The following is a 16,302-nucleotide window of genomic DNA, read 5'->3' as shown; positions in this document are numbered from 1 at the left end:
GGACCATCACAAAACTTGGTAGGGTGTGGCGGGGCCGGCGAACCTGCAGCTCCAGCTGTGCGAAGGTCGGGACCTGCTCACGCTCCTCCTCGCCAAGTTCACTGACGTGTTCGTGGAGTCGCGTAGGCTACAACCACCGTGTTCCCGGAACCACCGCATCCATCTGCTTCCAGGGACGGCGCTGGTTGTTGTGTGGCCGTACCAGTACCCTGCATGCCACAAGGACGAGCTTGAATGCCAATGCCGCACAATAGAGGAATAGGGCTTCATCCGGCGCAGTTCGTCCACCTTCTCCTCGCTGGTCCTATTGGTGAAGAAGGCCGACAGCTCGTGGCACTTTTGTGTGGACTATCGCGCCCTCAACAAATGGACCATCAAAGACAAATTTCCCATTTTGATTATTGATGAACTGTTGGATGAGCTCCACGGTGCCACTCTCTTCTCCAAGCTCGACCTTAGATTTGGGTACCATTAGGTGCGCATGCACCCAGACGATGTGGCGAAGATTGCGTTCCGCACCCACGATGATCTGTACGAGTTCTTGGTCATGCCCTTCGGATTGACCAACACGCCGACAACCTTTCAAGCCCTCATGAATGATGTCGTGCGATAAGACTATTCATCCTTGTCTTCTTCGACGACATCCTCATCTACAGTTCATCATGGACGGCTCACCTCCAGCACCTACGCACCGTCCTCAAGGTTCTACGCACCCACTAGCTCTTCATCAAGTAGCCCAAGTGCTCGTTCAGGGAGGAGATGGTCGCGTACCTTGGCCACGTGATCTCGGCGGCCGGTATCGCCATGGACAGTAGCAAGGTCCAGGCTGTGGTGGACTGGCCCATGCCCCGTTGGGCACAGGCGTTATGTGGCTTCCTCGGTTTGGTGGGTTACTACCAAAAGTTCATCCGCAACTTTGGCACAATCACAGCGCCATTGACAAAGCTGATGCGAAAGGAGGGATTCACTTGGCACGAGGAGGCGGATGCGGCATTCTAGGAACTCAAGGGCGCGCTCACCTCGACGCCAATCCTCTGCCTCCCCAACTTTGAGTTGCCGTTCACCATCGAATGCGATGCTTCAGGCACGGGCGTCGACATGGTGCAACACCAGGGCACAAGTCCCATTGCTTTCTTTAGTAGGCCGATTGCTCCGCGGCACCAGGCACTAGTGGCCTACGAGCGCGAGCTAATCGGTCTGGTATAGGCAATGCGCCATTGGCATCCCTACCTTTGGGGATGACGGTTCATGGTGAAGATGGACCACTACAGCATGAAGTACTTGCTCGATCAGCGCCTAGCCACCATTCCGCAGCACCATTGGGTTAGCAAACTTTTGGACTTCAATTTTGAAGTGAAGTACAAGCCCGACCATTGAATGTCGTCGCGGATGCAGTGTCGCGTCGAGACGAAGAATTAAGCACCTCCAACGCGTTGTCGAGCCCCAGCTTTGACCTACTCGATAAATTCATATCAGCGGCAGTCAGAGGCCTAGCATTGACGGCACTACGTGATCAGATCACAGAAGGCTCCCACGCGGACCCGTAGGGGCTCACGGACGGGCTAGTCACGTTCCAGCACCGCCTGTACATCCCACTGACATCACCGCTGCTCCCTCTGGTGCTCGCAGTGGTCCACGACAACAACCATGAAGGGGTCCAAAAAACACTACACCGCTTATGACGTGACTTCCACACACCAAATGCGTGGACAGTGGTGTAGGACTTCGTGCGAGCTTGCGCGATGTGCTAACGCTATAAGACCGAGCACCTTCACCTAGTAGGCCTCGTTCTTCCTCTGCTAGTGCCGACGGTGGTGTGGGCTGACATCGCTCTCGACTTCATCGAGGGCCTTCCACGGGTGGGCGGCAAGTCCGTCATCTTGACGGTTGTTGACCGCTTCTCAAAGTATGCCCATTTCATCCTGTTGGCGCATCCGTATACTACTGAGTCCATCGCTCGGGTGTTCTTCACCGAGATTGTGTTTGCACAGCGTACCGGCATCCATAATCTCTGATCAAGATCCTGTGTTCACCTCATCATTTTGGTAGGCACTGTTTCGTGCCACGGAATCCAAGCTCACATGAGCACGGAGTTCCACTCGTAGTCGGATGGGCAATCGGAGGCCGTCAACAAGGTGGTCACCATGTACCTCCACTGCATGACTGGGGATCAACCGCAGAATTGGGTGCGCTAGCTGTCGTGGAATACACCTACAACATGTCATACCACTTCGCACTCCAAGAAACATTGTTCCAGGTGGTTTATGGACGCGACATGCCATCTTTCTGCTTGTATGAAGACAATGATACATGAGTCGTGGCTGTAGCCCGAACCATGGTGGAGCGTGATGAGTTCTTAGCTGATGTCTGCTATCGACTGCAGTAGGCACAACAACTAGCAAAACGTAACTACGACCGTCATCACCACGACATCTCTTTTGCGGTGGGCGAGTAGGTTTGGTTCCGGTTGCGTCATCGGTCGCCGGCAGGGGTTCCTGTCGCATCAAAAGGCAACCTTCGTCCAGGTTTTATGGGCCGTACCAGATCACGGAGGTGGTCATCTCGGTTGCAGTCCGTCTGGCCATGCCGATGGGCGCTCACATCCATGATGTCTTCCACATTGGTGTCCTGAAGAAGTTCATCGGTTCGCCTCCATCAGTAACGCCTGCTCTGCCTCCGCTCCAACATGGCACTATCATTCCAGAGCCAACACGAGCTCTAAAGATGTGTCTCTACCGGAGAGTGTGTCAGCTACTCATCCAGTGGGTTAGTCAGCCTCCCTCAGCTACATCCTGGGAACAGCAGTTCCAGTAGCACTACCCGCACTTTCAGCTTGAGGACGAGCTGTTGGTTAGGGGGGGGGGGGTGTTATGTGGGGACAGACTTGCAGCAGGCGCCATGAGCAAAAGGACTCCACCTCGGTGTAAGATCAAGTGACAGATTCAGTGCTTGCCGGATAAGATAGGCACTAGATTCAGTTAGCTTAGGTTAGCTTGGGTTGTTAGCATCAAGATTGGGTTTGGATTTTTAGTAAGGATTGGTTTGGCCGTCATTCTATATAAAGAGGCCGACAGAATTAATAAAGGCAAACAAAAGGTTTATCTCCTAATATATCTCCTCTCCTGCACTCGCCGTCCACCATAGCTCCGGGAGGCGAGGTTAGAAGCCTCGCCCTCACATCGAGCACCCCTACAACTTGCGCAACCCCAGCCAATCCACTACTCATAACACAAGCAAAATGCTTCATCTCACAAGCAAGATAACCTACTGCTGATAAATCGTCAGGAGGTTCAGGTTACGGAGAATCTGCAACTTCAATTCCAGTTTCTTAGTTTCAATAAAAAAAAATCCAGTATCTGGACATGACCAATATAGGACATCCGTCTTAGCAGAAGTTCTGTACGCGAACTGGGGGCTTTTACAACACCATGACGGCACAACGAATTGGGGGGGGGGGGGGATATTCAAGACCCCCATGGAAGCTCAATTTGGCTCAAAATGTACAGCTCCATGAGGCTTTTAGAGATCGTCATCACCGGATGGATGTACAGCCATGGGACGTGACAAATCATCCTAGTAAGGAATTCCAGTCAAGTACCGTTCTGAAGTATAAGTTGTATAGTCTTCTCACACTTCAAAACTTTTGCAAAAATAGTAAAGATCTCAGATTCAAACTTCAGCAGATGTCTCGGACATTCATTAGATTGCTGTGCTTTTCTTTCCCCACAAGAACTTGCCCCGCAAGCATTGTATAGTCCAATATAATATCCATTGGAGAAAACGGTAACTCTTAGTCATATTGTCTGCCAAAGAGCCTAATCATACAAACCTCGGTCCTCAAGGTTGTTCGAGTCATCATTCAGCTGTACTATGTGATACTCAGCACACTAAACTCTGTTACGGCCGTGAGCTCCATTATGTTGGCCCTCCAATAATGTGCATGACTCATCTTAAATGTGAACATCTTCTGCAAGATTCTCCGGATTTGAGTCCAGAGGCATCTGGTTTGGTTGCTTGGTTGATATCTGCTCCCACATACATTATCTATTACTATTACCTAACCGTGGAAAGAAGATCCATCGAACTGTTTTCCTTCAGATTCTTCGTGGACATCCTCTATGGACATAGAATTGTTGATGAAATGCTCACGTTTAGGGCACTTCACTGCAGGATCCTCTTCCTTCTGTTCATCCACTGGAGGCTCACCAGGCAATTCATCATCACTGTCAACACGCATGTTGTCCGACCTGTTCTGCTGGGCCCTCTTCCGAAGCATGAAGACATTAAAGTAGTAGCTAATAAGCTCCTTGCTACTTTTACCAGGAAAGGCATGTGGGAGGTGATCCCAAAAGTTCTTGCCCAACGAAACAGGATTAGAGAAAACAACTCCTTGGAATAGCTTCTCGTCCTCATCGGTCCATCTCTGAGCAACATCCTCTCCCATTTCACAGAGGCCTAACTCACGAAACTTGTCCTGTCCCAAGCCTAATTCAAGGCTTTTTCTCGTTTCCATAATATGCTGTCTAGCACACCTAACAGAACCTTCATCACTGCAGCCACAATCTATTTTGTTGTCTCCAGCCCAATCAACAGCACATGAGCAGGAAGGCATGGGAATGACACAGTGTCTGATCCACTTGTCACTCTCTCTATCATCATCTCCGGGAACAGATTCTGAAGTGGAAGCAGAACCATATGCCAGATCAGCACAAGACCCCGAAGCACCAGGTACATTCACAGAAACTCGGGGCCTCCATTCTGGAATGCCAACCTGGTTGTCAGGTCCAATTGGCACACACTTTCTAGGGAGGTACTCATGAACAGGCAAATCAATATCATCAACATGGTTATCTACATCAACTAGCCCACAATCTTCAAAATAACCAGGGAAAGAAGTTACCCAATCAGGTAAGTACAAGCTTTCCACTCCAAATGCTTGCTCACGAGTAGGGCATGGGATGCCTGAACTAACACTGCAGGTTGTGGTACCATCATTTGCAGGAATGTGATCCGGCTCTCTGGTCTCAACAAATTCATCAGATAAAGCTGAAATCAAAAAATAACAATTGCAGATAGATATATCCCAGATTAATTCATATATTTTAGAGCACTAAACCTATAGAAGGCAAGTAGAGTACAAAACCTGAAGAAGATGTTTCAACACCACTGCTGAAAGGGCGCTCCTCAAAGGAACATAATAAGGTATTATGGTCGGTTTGCTTTGAACGTTTGCAAGCAACTTGGCATTGCTTGACATCAGAAAGAGGTCGCTTGTCATGATCAAGTGTGGCAGGCTGATAATTGTTGCCTGGGAGCGGCAGCCAGGAGAAGCTGTAGTTCTCAGGAGAAACTGAAGAATTAAAGCCAGTGTTTTCAAAACTGGATTCCTCAGAACTGCCAACCACATTCTCCTTTCCAATATCTTATAATGGATGAAAGTGAGAAACCATCTAATAAGATACCCTGTTTTTCGAGACTTATGTGCTTACCTGAAACACACGAATTTGAAATAGCATCTCTTGAATTAATTTCAGTAAATGATGAATGTTGGCTGTCAGCCTCTAGTCCCCTCAGGTTACCATAAGAAAAAGGGTCAAACTGGTCAGCACTTGTCTCGTGTGTAAACAACATATTATCCTGTCAAAAGAGAAAACAGAAAATTATAGACCTAAAAACTATTCATATTCGAAGAAATCCAATGACATGCAAATTAATTTTGCAGCACAGAAAAGGAACCAACAAAGGGCCCTACAAGGCTACAATGCTGATTCCATGCACAAACTCGCCCACTCTACAGGACAGTAATATATTTTTGCTACATAGAAAAAGAACAGCAACAAAGATCCCTGCAACGCTGATTCCAAGCAACATATAGAAAATTTAATGGCCCACTCTGAGGGCAGTGTACATTTCCAAATAAAAGCAAAAACAAAATACAAGACACAACAGTTGGGTCGACATGCAACAGTGGTTGATCATACTGTAGAGTCTCATCCATTACCACCACCCCCATTTCTTCCCCACTGTTTATCAACGCCACACAAAACCACAGCCACCTATCTACTTAGGTCACCACCGCTCAGGCGCTCACTTCCATCTCTGACATCTCAAGGCACCCTGCGTTATTTTACCCCACAGCAACAACAACCTCCGGTTAACCATATTTACCCCTTCAGCTGGTGACTACCTCTACACCCTCGACTGCTATGAACCACAGAGGACCCTGATACCAAGAACTAAGGTTCGATAGACAGTAAACCCACCAAGGTTTCCTTAGGCCTTGCCTATGTCGTCGCACTCAACCAGTGCTGCATCAACCTCAACCATTGAGATGAATATATGTCGTTTTGTGATATGTTGATATATGTAGTTTTCAATAAAACTTCTTAAATCTATAGCAAAAAGGCATGAGACCAAGTCGCGATTCACCCTCCATTCATGACTCCCACTTGCTCAGGCTTAGATTCCATCATGCGTGTGCCCCCGATCACCAAATTGGTCGCGGATCCAAACTGTCCCTCCTATTGGTAGCAATTTTGCCTTCCCCTGCTGTCCGATTCTAAGAGTAGGTTCAAGCTTGTGTTGTCATGAATGTGGTGTGATTGTGAACTAACTTGATTCAGAGCAAAATTTCTTGCGAGCTAGGCCTATGGTTGGTGTTATCATCTCTACTGAGATTATTCTAGCCTTCCGTACTAGTGCCATGTGGGATGCCTCACCAAATGTGGTTGTTACTCGCAGAGAGAGGGAGGGAGGGATTCGTTCAATTGGGAATTTAGGGAGAAATAGTGCAGGGAACTTCGACTGAATGCTGTTTTGCCTAAGAATTCTTCAAATTCTATTTATTTCAGTAGAGGTAACACAGAGTTCACTAAAGGAATATGTGCAGATGCTATAGGCTGCGTCCATTCCCAATGGCATCTAGTTCGGCAAACAATCCTAGTGTTCTCATCGGTTCATTCACTCGGGTGCCATCTAGGGATTGCGTCACAAATATCACTTACAAGCGTATCACAAATGTATCTCGGAAATGAATCACGATGCAATATGTTCAGGATTTATCTCCTCAACCAGGCAATGCATATCTGCATATGAACAAAGCACTGGTTGTAGCTAAAAGAATCAATAATATGGGTATTTGTGGTAGATCCAGGCGAATCGTATATGCTAACAAATTTATGGTAGATCTGGAGAAATCAAAACGAATATTTGCAACAAATCAGACTAAATTTATTCCAGATCGGGGGAGGGCGCCGTTCACCTCGCTCAGGTGGGGCAACGGAGGGCGTCGGGCTGGAGGGGTGGCGTCGTCCGGCGGCGCCGTCGGGACCCCCGTCCGGTAGCTCGAGTCGTGACTCGCGAGAGGTGGAGGCGTGCGGGTCGAGAGGTCTGGAAGTTTCCACGCTCAAGCACAGCATTGGTGTTGGTGATTTTGCGAAGGGAGAAAAAATAATTTACGCAACAGAATAGAAATCAAATTTCAACAAATGAAAAAAGAATCCAATCTTTCAGAGGATGTAAATATTTTTGGGTTTTTCAAAGTAAAAGAAAAATGGTTTGAGTGCAACAAATGGAAAATAGTTACGCCAATGCATGGGCGGACCCACCATGATGCATGGGTATTCAAGTGAATACCCAACTTTTTTGCAAAAAAATTGATTATACAGCAGCTATACTACATATATATATTTCTAGTTAGATCAACTTACTTGTTTGCTACTTTAATCTATCAGACTATCCAGCAAATCGTGAGCCCAAACTACTATCAATCCTCCACTCGGCCTATTAACTAGAAAGAGCTAAACTTCTCATACCACAGCAATAAGCATCAAGAGTTCATGATCTCTGTATTGTGACTGTCCAGTTCGGCAGTCAGCAGTTGAGCATGAATTTTTAGTGCAAATTAAGGATAGTGACATCATTTAACGCTTTTAAACCATAAAGGAACACAAAGTTAAATTATAATTTTCTTTTAAGTATTTTGTAATTTCTCTTAATTAATTGAAACTTCTCTACTATAAACAATTTATACTTTAAAATTTACGGTACTATAGATTTCTCGTATTTTAGATTAAATATTTTTTTTAATACTGAATACTCAATCGCTAAATCTGGAACTTCAAAATGAAAGCAAGATGGTTTACTGTAGTGGAAGGAGTGATGAGGGGAGCAGAGTCAAAGTGCGGTCTTTCCACTTAAGTCCTTCACACGTTTACGGTATATCCAATTCTCGATGACCATCTAGTATTCTGGATGACCATCTGGTATTGAACCAAAGTGAAGCTCGATATTTCTAAGAATTTGTTAGTTCCACATCGTCTTTAGGCTATACCAACGATCCCTCTATCAAAACTCCATAGACGCTCAAAAGTTACTAATGTGAGTTTTTTTATCTTTCGAACTTAATATAATAAGTCGATTTGGTGAAGTTTCAACGTTGATGATCTAAAGACTCTAACCAGAATAGATCGAAAACCATCGCAACCACTATACCACTAATATGTGGTTAACAACCGTGCTAAGACGCGGTTGATCTCATCAAGAAGGTTTTTCCTGCATACAAATCGTAAACATAAACAAGAACAGGTAGATGCAATCTGAATATAGTTTACCAATGAAGTGCTCAAGTTTGGGGTTATACAAACCGATATACAGAGAAATTGTCTAAAACAGAATAATCTAAGCAAAACCTAAGCATAAACTACGATGATGTAAGTATATATAGAGGGATGTGAGGAGGTCGTCCTAAGGTTGTGTGGACCTGAGAAGAGACGTACAAAACTTGGATTCCGACCTCCACTCGATTACAAGACCGGACAAGGTCCACAACAATGATGCAACACCTTATTCTATCGACCCTGACTAAGCTATATGGAATATTTACTCGAGAATAGATTCATTGGAAATGGCTCATCATAAGGTTTCCAGCAAATTCAAGATCGTCTTAATCGGACTTCGTATGCGAGAGTTATGCCTATTTTACTGACATATTGTTCTGAAATTTGGAGTAGACTTTAGAGTTAGATTAGGACTCGACTTTAACTCTGAGTAGATGTTGCTTTGTTATTTTTGATTCCTCTCTCCTACTTCTTTAATCCATGAATTCCTTTCTAAAATGGTTCTTGATTAGCTGTAGGATTGGTGGCTCTCTGAGGCACCTATTGGGATCCAAGAAGGCTTGAATGCCGACTGTATCTGCTATCACTTAAACAATGAAGCCCCATTGTCCTTAAAAAAATGTAATCGGCAGTCGATTTCTAGAATGGTGCAATCCTCGGCCCAATCTACACTGGCCAACATTCAGTCAACGATGGGCTGGGCTCGGCCAATCCAGGCCCAACACCTGCCCAGCTTTGCACAGTTTCATTGCTGCCGGTCAGCGGTCACCGTGGTGCCTTCGCTGCAAGTGTCATCTCAGGTGATCCCGTCGGTCAATGGCTGCAACCTGCAAGCGTAGAAAGTGCACCTGTACTAGCTAGTACCAGTTCAACATTTTTTTAAAACGAAGTTCAACATTTTTGGTCAACTTTACTCCTATTTCACAGCTGTAGGGTACATTCATTATATATCGATGCAATATACGCACATGTCATCCTATTCCTACGACATAGGAGTAACAGGTTTGAACAACTTATTTGCATGGACTTGACTCGGTAACCGAGGCTCTCCAAAATGCAGACTACCCCGTACCAAACACTGTACCATATTTGGAAATTTGTCACGTGTACTAGTCTTGTAGGTCAAAAGGAAAAAACACAAGTCAGTATTGACATCCAACTGGCTTCAGTGTTAGAAAAATTTAAGGCAGTCTATAACAAGTCAGTATTGCCATCCAACTGGCTTCGGTAGTTCCACAAGTTAAAAGAAGTGATAGGCCGAAGGATGTGACATAGGATAATATAGAACAAAGAGCTATAGATAGAGCTATAGTAAAAGAAAGTATATATGATACCTGTATTTCTAAGTTGAAAACTTCTTCCTTCAATGTTACTGATATGTCTATGAATGATATAGAAACTAAAGCAAAACTTGTAGGGGTAACTGCGAGATCATATAATCCAAGGAACAGAGTTTTATATGAGGTGATCAAATCTTCTGGACAAGCTAGAGCTAACTTAAATTATGAACATAGTAAATCACAACAAGATAATATAGTAACCCGTGAGGCAGATCAAGCAGCGCATTGGTTCTAAGGGGCTAATAGAACTGTTAGATGATAATACTGGAGGACATTGATACAGAAGAAAGGAGAATTCCTTGAATGCCATAAAAAAAGTTCCAATTCCCTGTATGCTATTTATCCCATCCATTTTAACTTTGTGTCTGGTCTCCCCTCTGAAAATACTGTTCTTGGTTGCTCCTATTTCTCCAAAAAAAATTTAACTTTTTGTGTATGTTCTATAATACATGTGTAACCTATTTTAATCAGATTCACTCAAAAATAATGTATACAATTTAAACTAAAATTCTCTAAAAAATCTACTTTTATAATTCTAACAATTGTTAGTGCATAAAATAAAATCCTAAAAATCTAAAAAATTCACTAATATTCTTATTATATGATATAATAATTTCCAAAACAAATTCTAGCCCTATGTTATATGGTGAAAAGTGAGTTTATTTGTAATACACTATTTTTATATGTAATAATAAAAATGCATATAAATGAAGCATTACAAAGTAACTCACTTTTTCACCATATAGCCTAGGTCTAGAAATAATTTTAGAAATTATTATATCACATATTAAGAATATTAGTGAATCTTCCAGATTTTTAGGATTTTATTTGAGGTCCTAATAATTATTAGAACCTTTTTGGAGAAGTTATAAAAGTAATCTTTTTTGGAGAATTTTAGTTTAAATTATACACAATATTTTCGGTGAATCCAATTAAAATAGGTTGCACATGGATTATAGAACACGTACAAAGAGTTATATGATTTTTAGAGAAACAGAAGATCACTGATTTTTTGAGAAACAAAGAGCCGCTACACCTATGAAGAATATCCATGAACAGTACTCCGTGCACAATTTTTTCAGATGGGAGACCGGACGGAATGGCAGGGAAGGAAACAAAGTTAAAATGGATAGCATACAAGGAACTTTAAAAATTTTAGTGGCATATAGGGAATTAGAACTTTTTTTTGGATGGAATTCAAGGAATTCTCCCCTAGAAGAAACCTGTCCGTAGATTATGCAGCGGGTTAAACAAACTAGGAAAAAGAAAAAAAAAGGTTGTTCACCTGAAGTTTTCAGTGTGAAGCCTAAAGGGAAGAAAGCTAATTACAGAAATCCCAAATGAAAGGTCTTATATGGAATTGTAGGGGTTGAGAGACTTGGATAAGAAACGTTTTTTCAGAGAAGCAATTAGAGACCAAAAGCTGGATTTCTTTGGTCTCCAAGAAACTCTGAAACAAAAAATGTTCAGATGGATGGGTACAAAGTATAGCTAGGAATTCAGAGTTTCTTTGGCATGATGTCCCTTCTAAAGGTAGATCTGCTGGTATTCTTGTGGGAGTAAGACAAGAATCTTATGATGTAAGGGAAGTAGAAGTTTTTTAATTTGCTGTGAGATTGTTAGTTTGGCAAAATGAAATAGGTTTTATGTGGAACCTTGAGGTAGTTTATGGTGCTACACAAGAGAATGGTAAGGGGCATTCTTAGTTGAATTTGCTCAAATGTGCCAAAACAAAAAATATCCAATTTTAATTATTGTGATTTTGACATCATTAGGTCTAATAAAGAGAAGAATAAACCTAAATTGAGCTCTAAGTGGATTTTCCTTTTTAATTGTTTGAGATATATATATATATATTTCTGGTAGATGTTACACTTGTAGTAGAACTTGTTGGGGTCTGGCATCTTCAGAGTTCCTTCTTGCTGCAGGTTTGCACTATCTTAGTTGCAGAGAACTAGATTTGCCTAGTTAGAGGTGGATCCTGAGGCTTCATTCTGCGAAGTCTATTGGTTTTCTGACTTCTGTCTTTAATTATGCGTAGCCTCTAACAAAGATAATCTTTGGGCACTAAGTTTTCTCTTCTTTTTAGTTCTACGATCTTGGCTTGCATTTCCTATACCAAGAGCTCGACTGATGTTACTGAGTCTTCGGGCAATTGTATGTATCAGTTTGGTCTGATTGTCCAGTATTGCGAGAAAGTCACTAGCAATGAGTGCTAGTGTCATGTGCTGTTCATTCCTATTGTCTTGATTTTCCTGTTCCTTACTCAATTCCTGTCCTTTAAGGACTTCCTATATCTCTATATTGCTTTTAGTGCCTCGAGTGTCTTCTTCGGTTGGTTTGACGTTGTCTCTTATTTGATTGATGTTGTTTTGTATAGACCTTGTTGATGGGCTGCCTCCAGCTTACAGTCCTGCATCTTGGGTTTTAAGCCCTAGGTGTTGATCATATTCGCTGGATTTCTCTGACGACATATCTGGTAGCTTCTTGTTCTTCGGGGATAGGGTAGCAATCATAAGATGAGTTAAGATTAAATTTTGGAAGATGTGTAACAAGAGCATACAACCAAGAAACACGCAACAAATAACCAACAAGAACTAGCACTGCAACGCAAACAATCATAATTAATTTTTTTGTCTCTATGGTACAACAAAGAATAGGGGTTAGGATTCATGCTTGACACAACTCCTTGTGTAAGCCTTAATCTTATCAGAGTTCTCCATGTTCAAGTTTTGAGAAGAGATGGGTAAAGAGGAATCAACAAGTTTTGCAACAGAGTGCCAAGGCAAGATAAGAGCAATAAGATGTAGATATGGTAAAGAAGAGTTTTTCTTTAAATAGTTTGTAATAAAACAAAAGTATAAGTAATGTCCATGCTAAGGTTACGACCTACAACCAAGTATGACTCTAATACAACTTTGTAAGGACTCTAACCTCGGGTTCTCCTGTGCCTCCTATATCAATCTCTGGATGAAGTAGCTGATACGCACATAATTCAACAAAATAGTATAAAAAACATACTTCAAATAAAATAATAACCTAAAAGGGGCAGAAGATGGTCTTGTGGATAAGGATCCACAGCAGACTAGCCAGGTAGTAGAGCGAAACAAATGATGCAACCCAATGCCACAGGCAACTCTGGTGTGAACATGACCTTAGGCTTCTTCACTTTAACTTCGTCTAGGTTGAGGTTGATCTCCATATCAATAATTGAAAGCAACAAGACTGAGTATGAAAGGTACTCAATAAGTCCTATACTAGTTCAAGGGGTTCATAGATATATAATGGATGATTCAAGGATAAGGCTTTACAATTTAGTTTTAAGCGTAAATCAGTTTATGTGGATATTCAGTTGTATCCTTTGTTATTGACTTTAAAACAATTTAAATTCCAGAAAATAGGGTAATGAGTTATATCTAGGGGTTTTTTGTTTTGGGAAGGGCTACACCTCACTCCACAGTCTGTATCATCATATATAGTGTACCTCTAGTACCACACAGCTCCATGCGGATTAAGCTAGCAACTTCATCACACGGATATCTAGTTCACACACTCACTCATAAAAATACACACCCGAAGTCTAATCAAGTCGGTTGCTGCTTTCACATGTCCATGACTGTTGACACGGCTATTCGAATAGTTTTACACTATGCAGAGGTTGTATACTGTACCCACACGATATGCTCAGCCTCCATCCATTGCGAGCGGAGGACTGAATCATACCAAGACACTTCAAACACTTTCCTAGCTGGGCTTTTCTACGTGATCCATCAAGTGCTTCAGCTCTCGTATAGAAGGTAGTGCCCCGAGATCAGCTAGGGCGGAAACTCCATCGCGACAACCTGAAGACTCTTGGCTCAACGTTGCCTCCCAGGCCTCCTAGTATGATGCCCAACTTGGTCTGGTGAAAGAAAGTCAAGTCCTGCTCATACAAGTACTTATGGTTGCATGGGGTGGCTTAGCATGATGTCGCAATGACTCGGTCCTTAAGCGGCCATGGCAAGCATCTTCAACATTAGTAATGAATATCACCTTAAGCCCCCAACTTGTGAGATAGCCTCTAACTTTCAGAGGACTATCCTGATTGCCCACGCCAAAACAGTATAAGAACATCACATAGATGCACATCATACATTGTTCATAACACATAAACTTAGCTAGCTATACACAATCCCTAACTATACATCATTGGCGATGCTGTCTTTCAAAAGGACGAAATGATAGACATCATTGGTGACGCTGTCTTCCAAAAGGATGACATATTCAACATAATTGGCAACACCATTTTCCAGAAGGATGAAATGATCGACATCATTGGTTGACGCCGTCTTCCAAAAAAGATGAAATGATTGATATCATCTCAGCCTCCTGCGTTTCAGAACAATGTCAACCCAAATACCATTTTCAATGTCCATCTCGCTGTCATCCCGATCAGGCTCCATCTTTACTAACTCAGTCATGTGCCTGAATGATACTGTATTGTTACCAAACCACCAGCCATAATTAAACAAGAAATGCGCATTCAAACTAGCCTTAAAGTTCACAAAAATATCTCCATTACGATGAACAATAATAGAGAAATTTCCATCTGTAAGAACAGAATATAGAACGCGATTCACGACAAAATAGGGTCCACGAAGGAGCCCTTCACAGCAGCGGAGAACACAAAATCCACCCAGCTGAAATCGATGCCAAAGATCCGCACTGTGGAAGCAGGCATAGGGGCAACCCCATCCTGCCACCGCCTGATAGCAGTGACCTAAGCCATTGCAGATCTACGACGGAAATAAGGTATTACCTTTAGTTACACAGATCAAAGTAAACCCTAAGAAACCCAAACAAGACTGTGATTGGAACCCTACGATACTCACCTCAGTATAGTGAAAGGGATTTGGCGCCCAAATCTTGCTCCTCCGACGCAAAAAAAAAAATCCGTATTTGTATGTGTGTGGAAGGTGAACACTCGGATGACGAGTAGATTGAGGAAGAGGAAGACACATCATTGCTTTATATTGAGGGAGATGAGTGGATTGTGTGTGTGTGAAGCCAAAGAGGCAAGGGATATGAGCGAGTTATGTGTGTGGGAAGGCAAAAAAGATAGGGGAGATGAGCAGTCAAATTTAAAATAGTTCCCAGGTCTTTAACTACAGACGAATTTTCATAAAATTCGACTATATCTATCATACATACACAAACGTATCTTTAAAAAAACCCTCTGTGATAATATCACAGATAGAGTTTTATAAACATCATCTGTGTCTGTATGATAGTAACATCCAGATTTATAAAAATCGTATGTGAGTTCAGGTATATCCAGACGGCGGTTTTGTTACAGACATATCTATCTTAGCAATCATCTGAGGGTATTTTGTTAGTAACGGGTCTTAGAAAATTATATGTGATATTTCGTATGTTTTCACTGATTCTGTGATAGTGAGTTATTATTGATCAAGGCCCTTGGAAGCTTCCTTATTCTCTTTTTCTGAAGTAATAGTCGACATTTCCTCCTTCGAGCCGAGTTTTGACTTACTATATACAAAAAGGGCAGTTTCATTTAAAAAGAAAATACAAAAAGGGGAGTTAAACAGAAGGATCACTTTGTCGTCCCTTTTATTTTTGAGACATGAATCACTTCACTTTGTCGTCCTATGATGCTAACTGCGAAGTTTCTGTACTCAGCCTTTTTTTGTTGCCTCGAATTTTCCAGCACACATTGGGTAAGCAACTGAAGCATGCATGAAACTTTAAATACTTTGCACAAATTCAAAAAAGGCTTCTGGAGTTTTTGTGACAGAAATATATACCAAAGAGAAGTACGGCAAAATGAATTGTTTAGATGTGCCTAACGACATGATAAAGAAGAGGAGCACAGGGAATCAGGGACTATGTACGGACATTAAGAAACAAATTTCTTAACCGTTTCACTTTACTAGTAAAATGCACGTGTATTGCTGCAGAGAAAAAAAATCATACTACTTGAATTTATAAAGTTGTGTGTTCAAGGCAATATAACGATTAATCACCATTAGTTTACAAAATTGAATACATTACTATATCATAGAAACAATGCACGCTAACTAATTGCTTCCTATTTTATCCCAGAATCTGTGGAGTGGAGCAGAGGGAAACAGATATTAGCTCTTTAATTTTAGGGAGTGGAATGCATAACATAATTTATGGAGTGGAGCATTAATTACCTCAATTATTATAGGAGGGGAAAAAAATCTAAATCTAGACCTTACGATAAAAAACGATTAACGGTGAAGATCAAATGTTCTCCACATATAGATGAGTCTGATGACACGTCATGATGAAAGCAAAATCTAAATATTCATCAACTTGCA

The 16,302-nt window shown here is 42.2% G+C and overlaps 1 protein-coding gene across 2 annotated transcripts; it reads right to left on the bottom strand.

Annotated features, from left to right (window-relative positions):
- Window positions 1-3,295: 3,295 nt before the first annotated feature.
- Window positions 3,296-7,586, bottom strand: LOC133886876 (uncharacterized). 2 transcript variants are annotated; one of them, XM_062326773.1, is made up of 4 exons: window positions 7,262-7,586; window positions 5,490-5,637; window positions 5,144-5,422; window positions 3,296-5,046 (listed from the first exon to the last, which is right to left on the bottom strand). In XM_062326773.1, exons 2-4 carry the CDS (start codon window positions 5,629-5,631, stop codon window positions 4,058-4,060), a joined length of 1,410 nt encoding a protein of 469 aa, XP_062182757.1. In that variant the 5' UTR covers window positions 5,632-5,637; window positions 7,262-7,586; the 3' UTR covers window positions 3,296-4,057. The 2 variants fall into 2 exon arrangements, with proteins under 2 accessions (XP_062182757.1, XP_062182758.1); XM_062326774.1 differs by having other exon boundaries at window positions 5,144-5,350.
- Between the last annotated feature and the right edge of the window lie 8,716 nt (window positions 7,587-16,302).

The sequence above is a fragment of the Phragmites australis genome, chromosome 12, assembly GCF_958298935.1.
Source record: "Phragmites australis chromosome 12, lpPhrAust1.1, whole genome shotgun sequence".
NCBI classification, from domain to species: Eukaryota; Viridiplantae; Streptophyta; class Magnoliopsida; order Poales; family Poaceae; genus Phragmites; species Phragmites australis.
The sequence above is the reverse complement of the archived record's forward strand: the minus strand, read 5'-3'. Positions and strand labels throughout refer to the sequence as shown.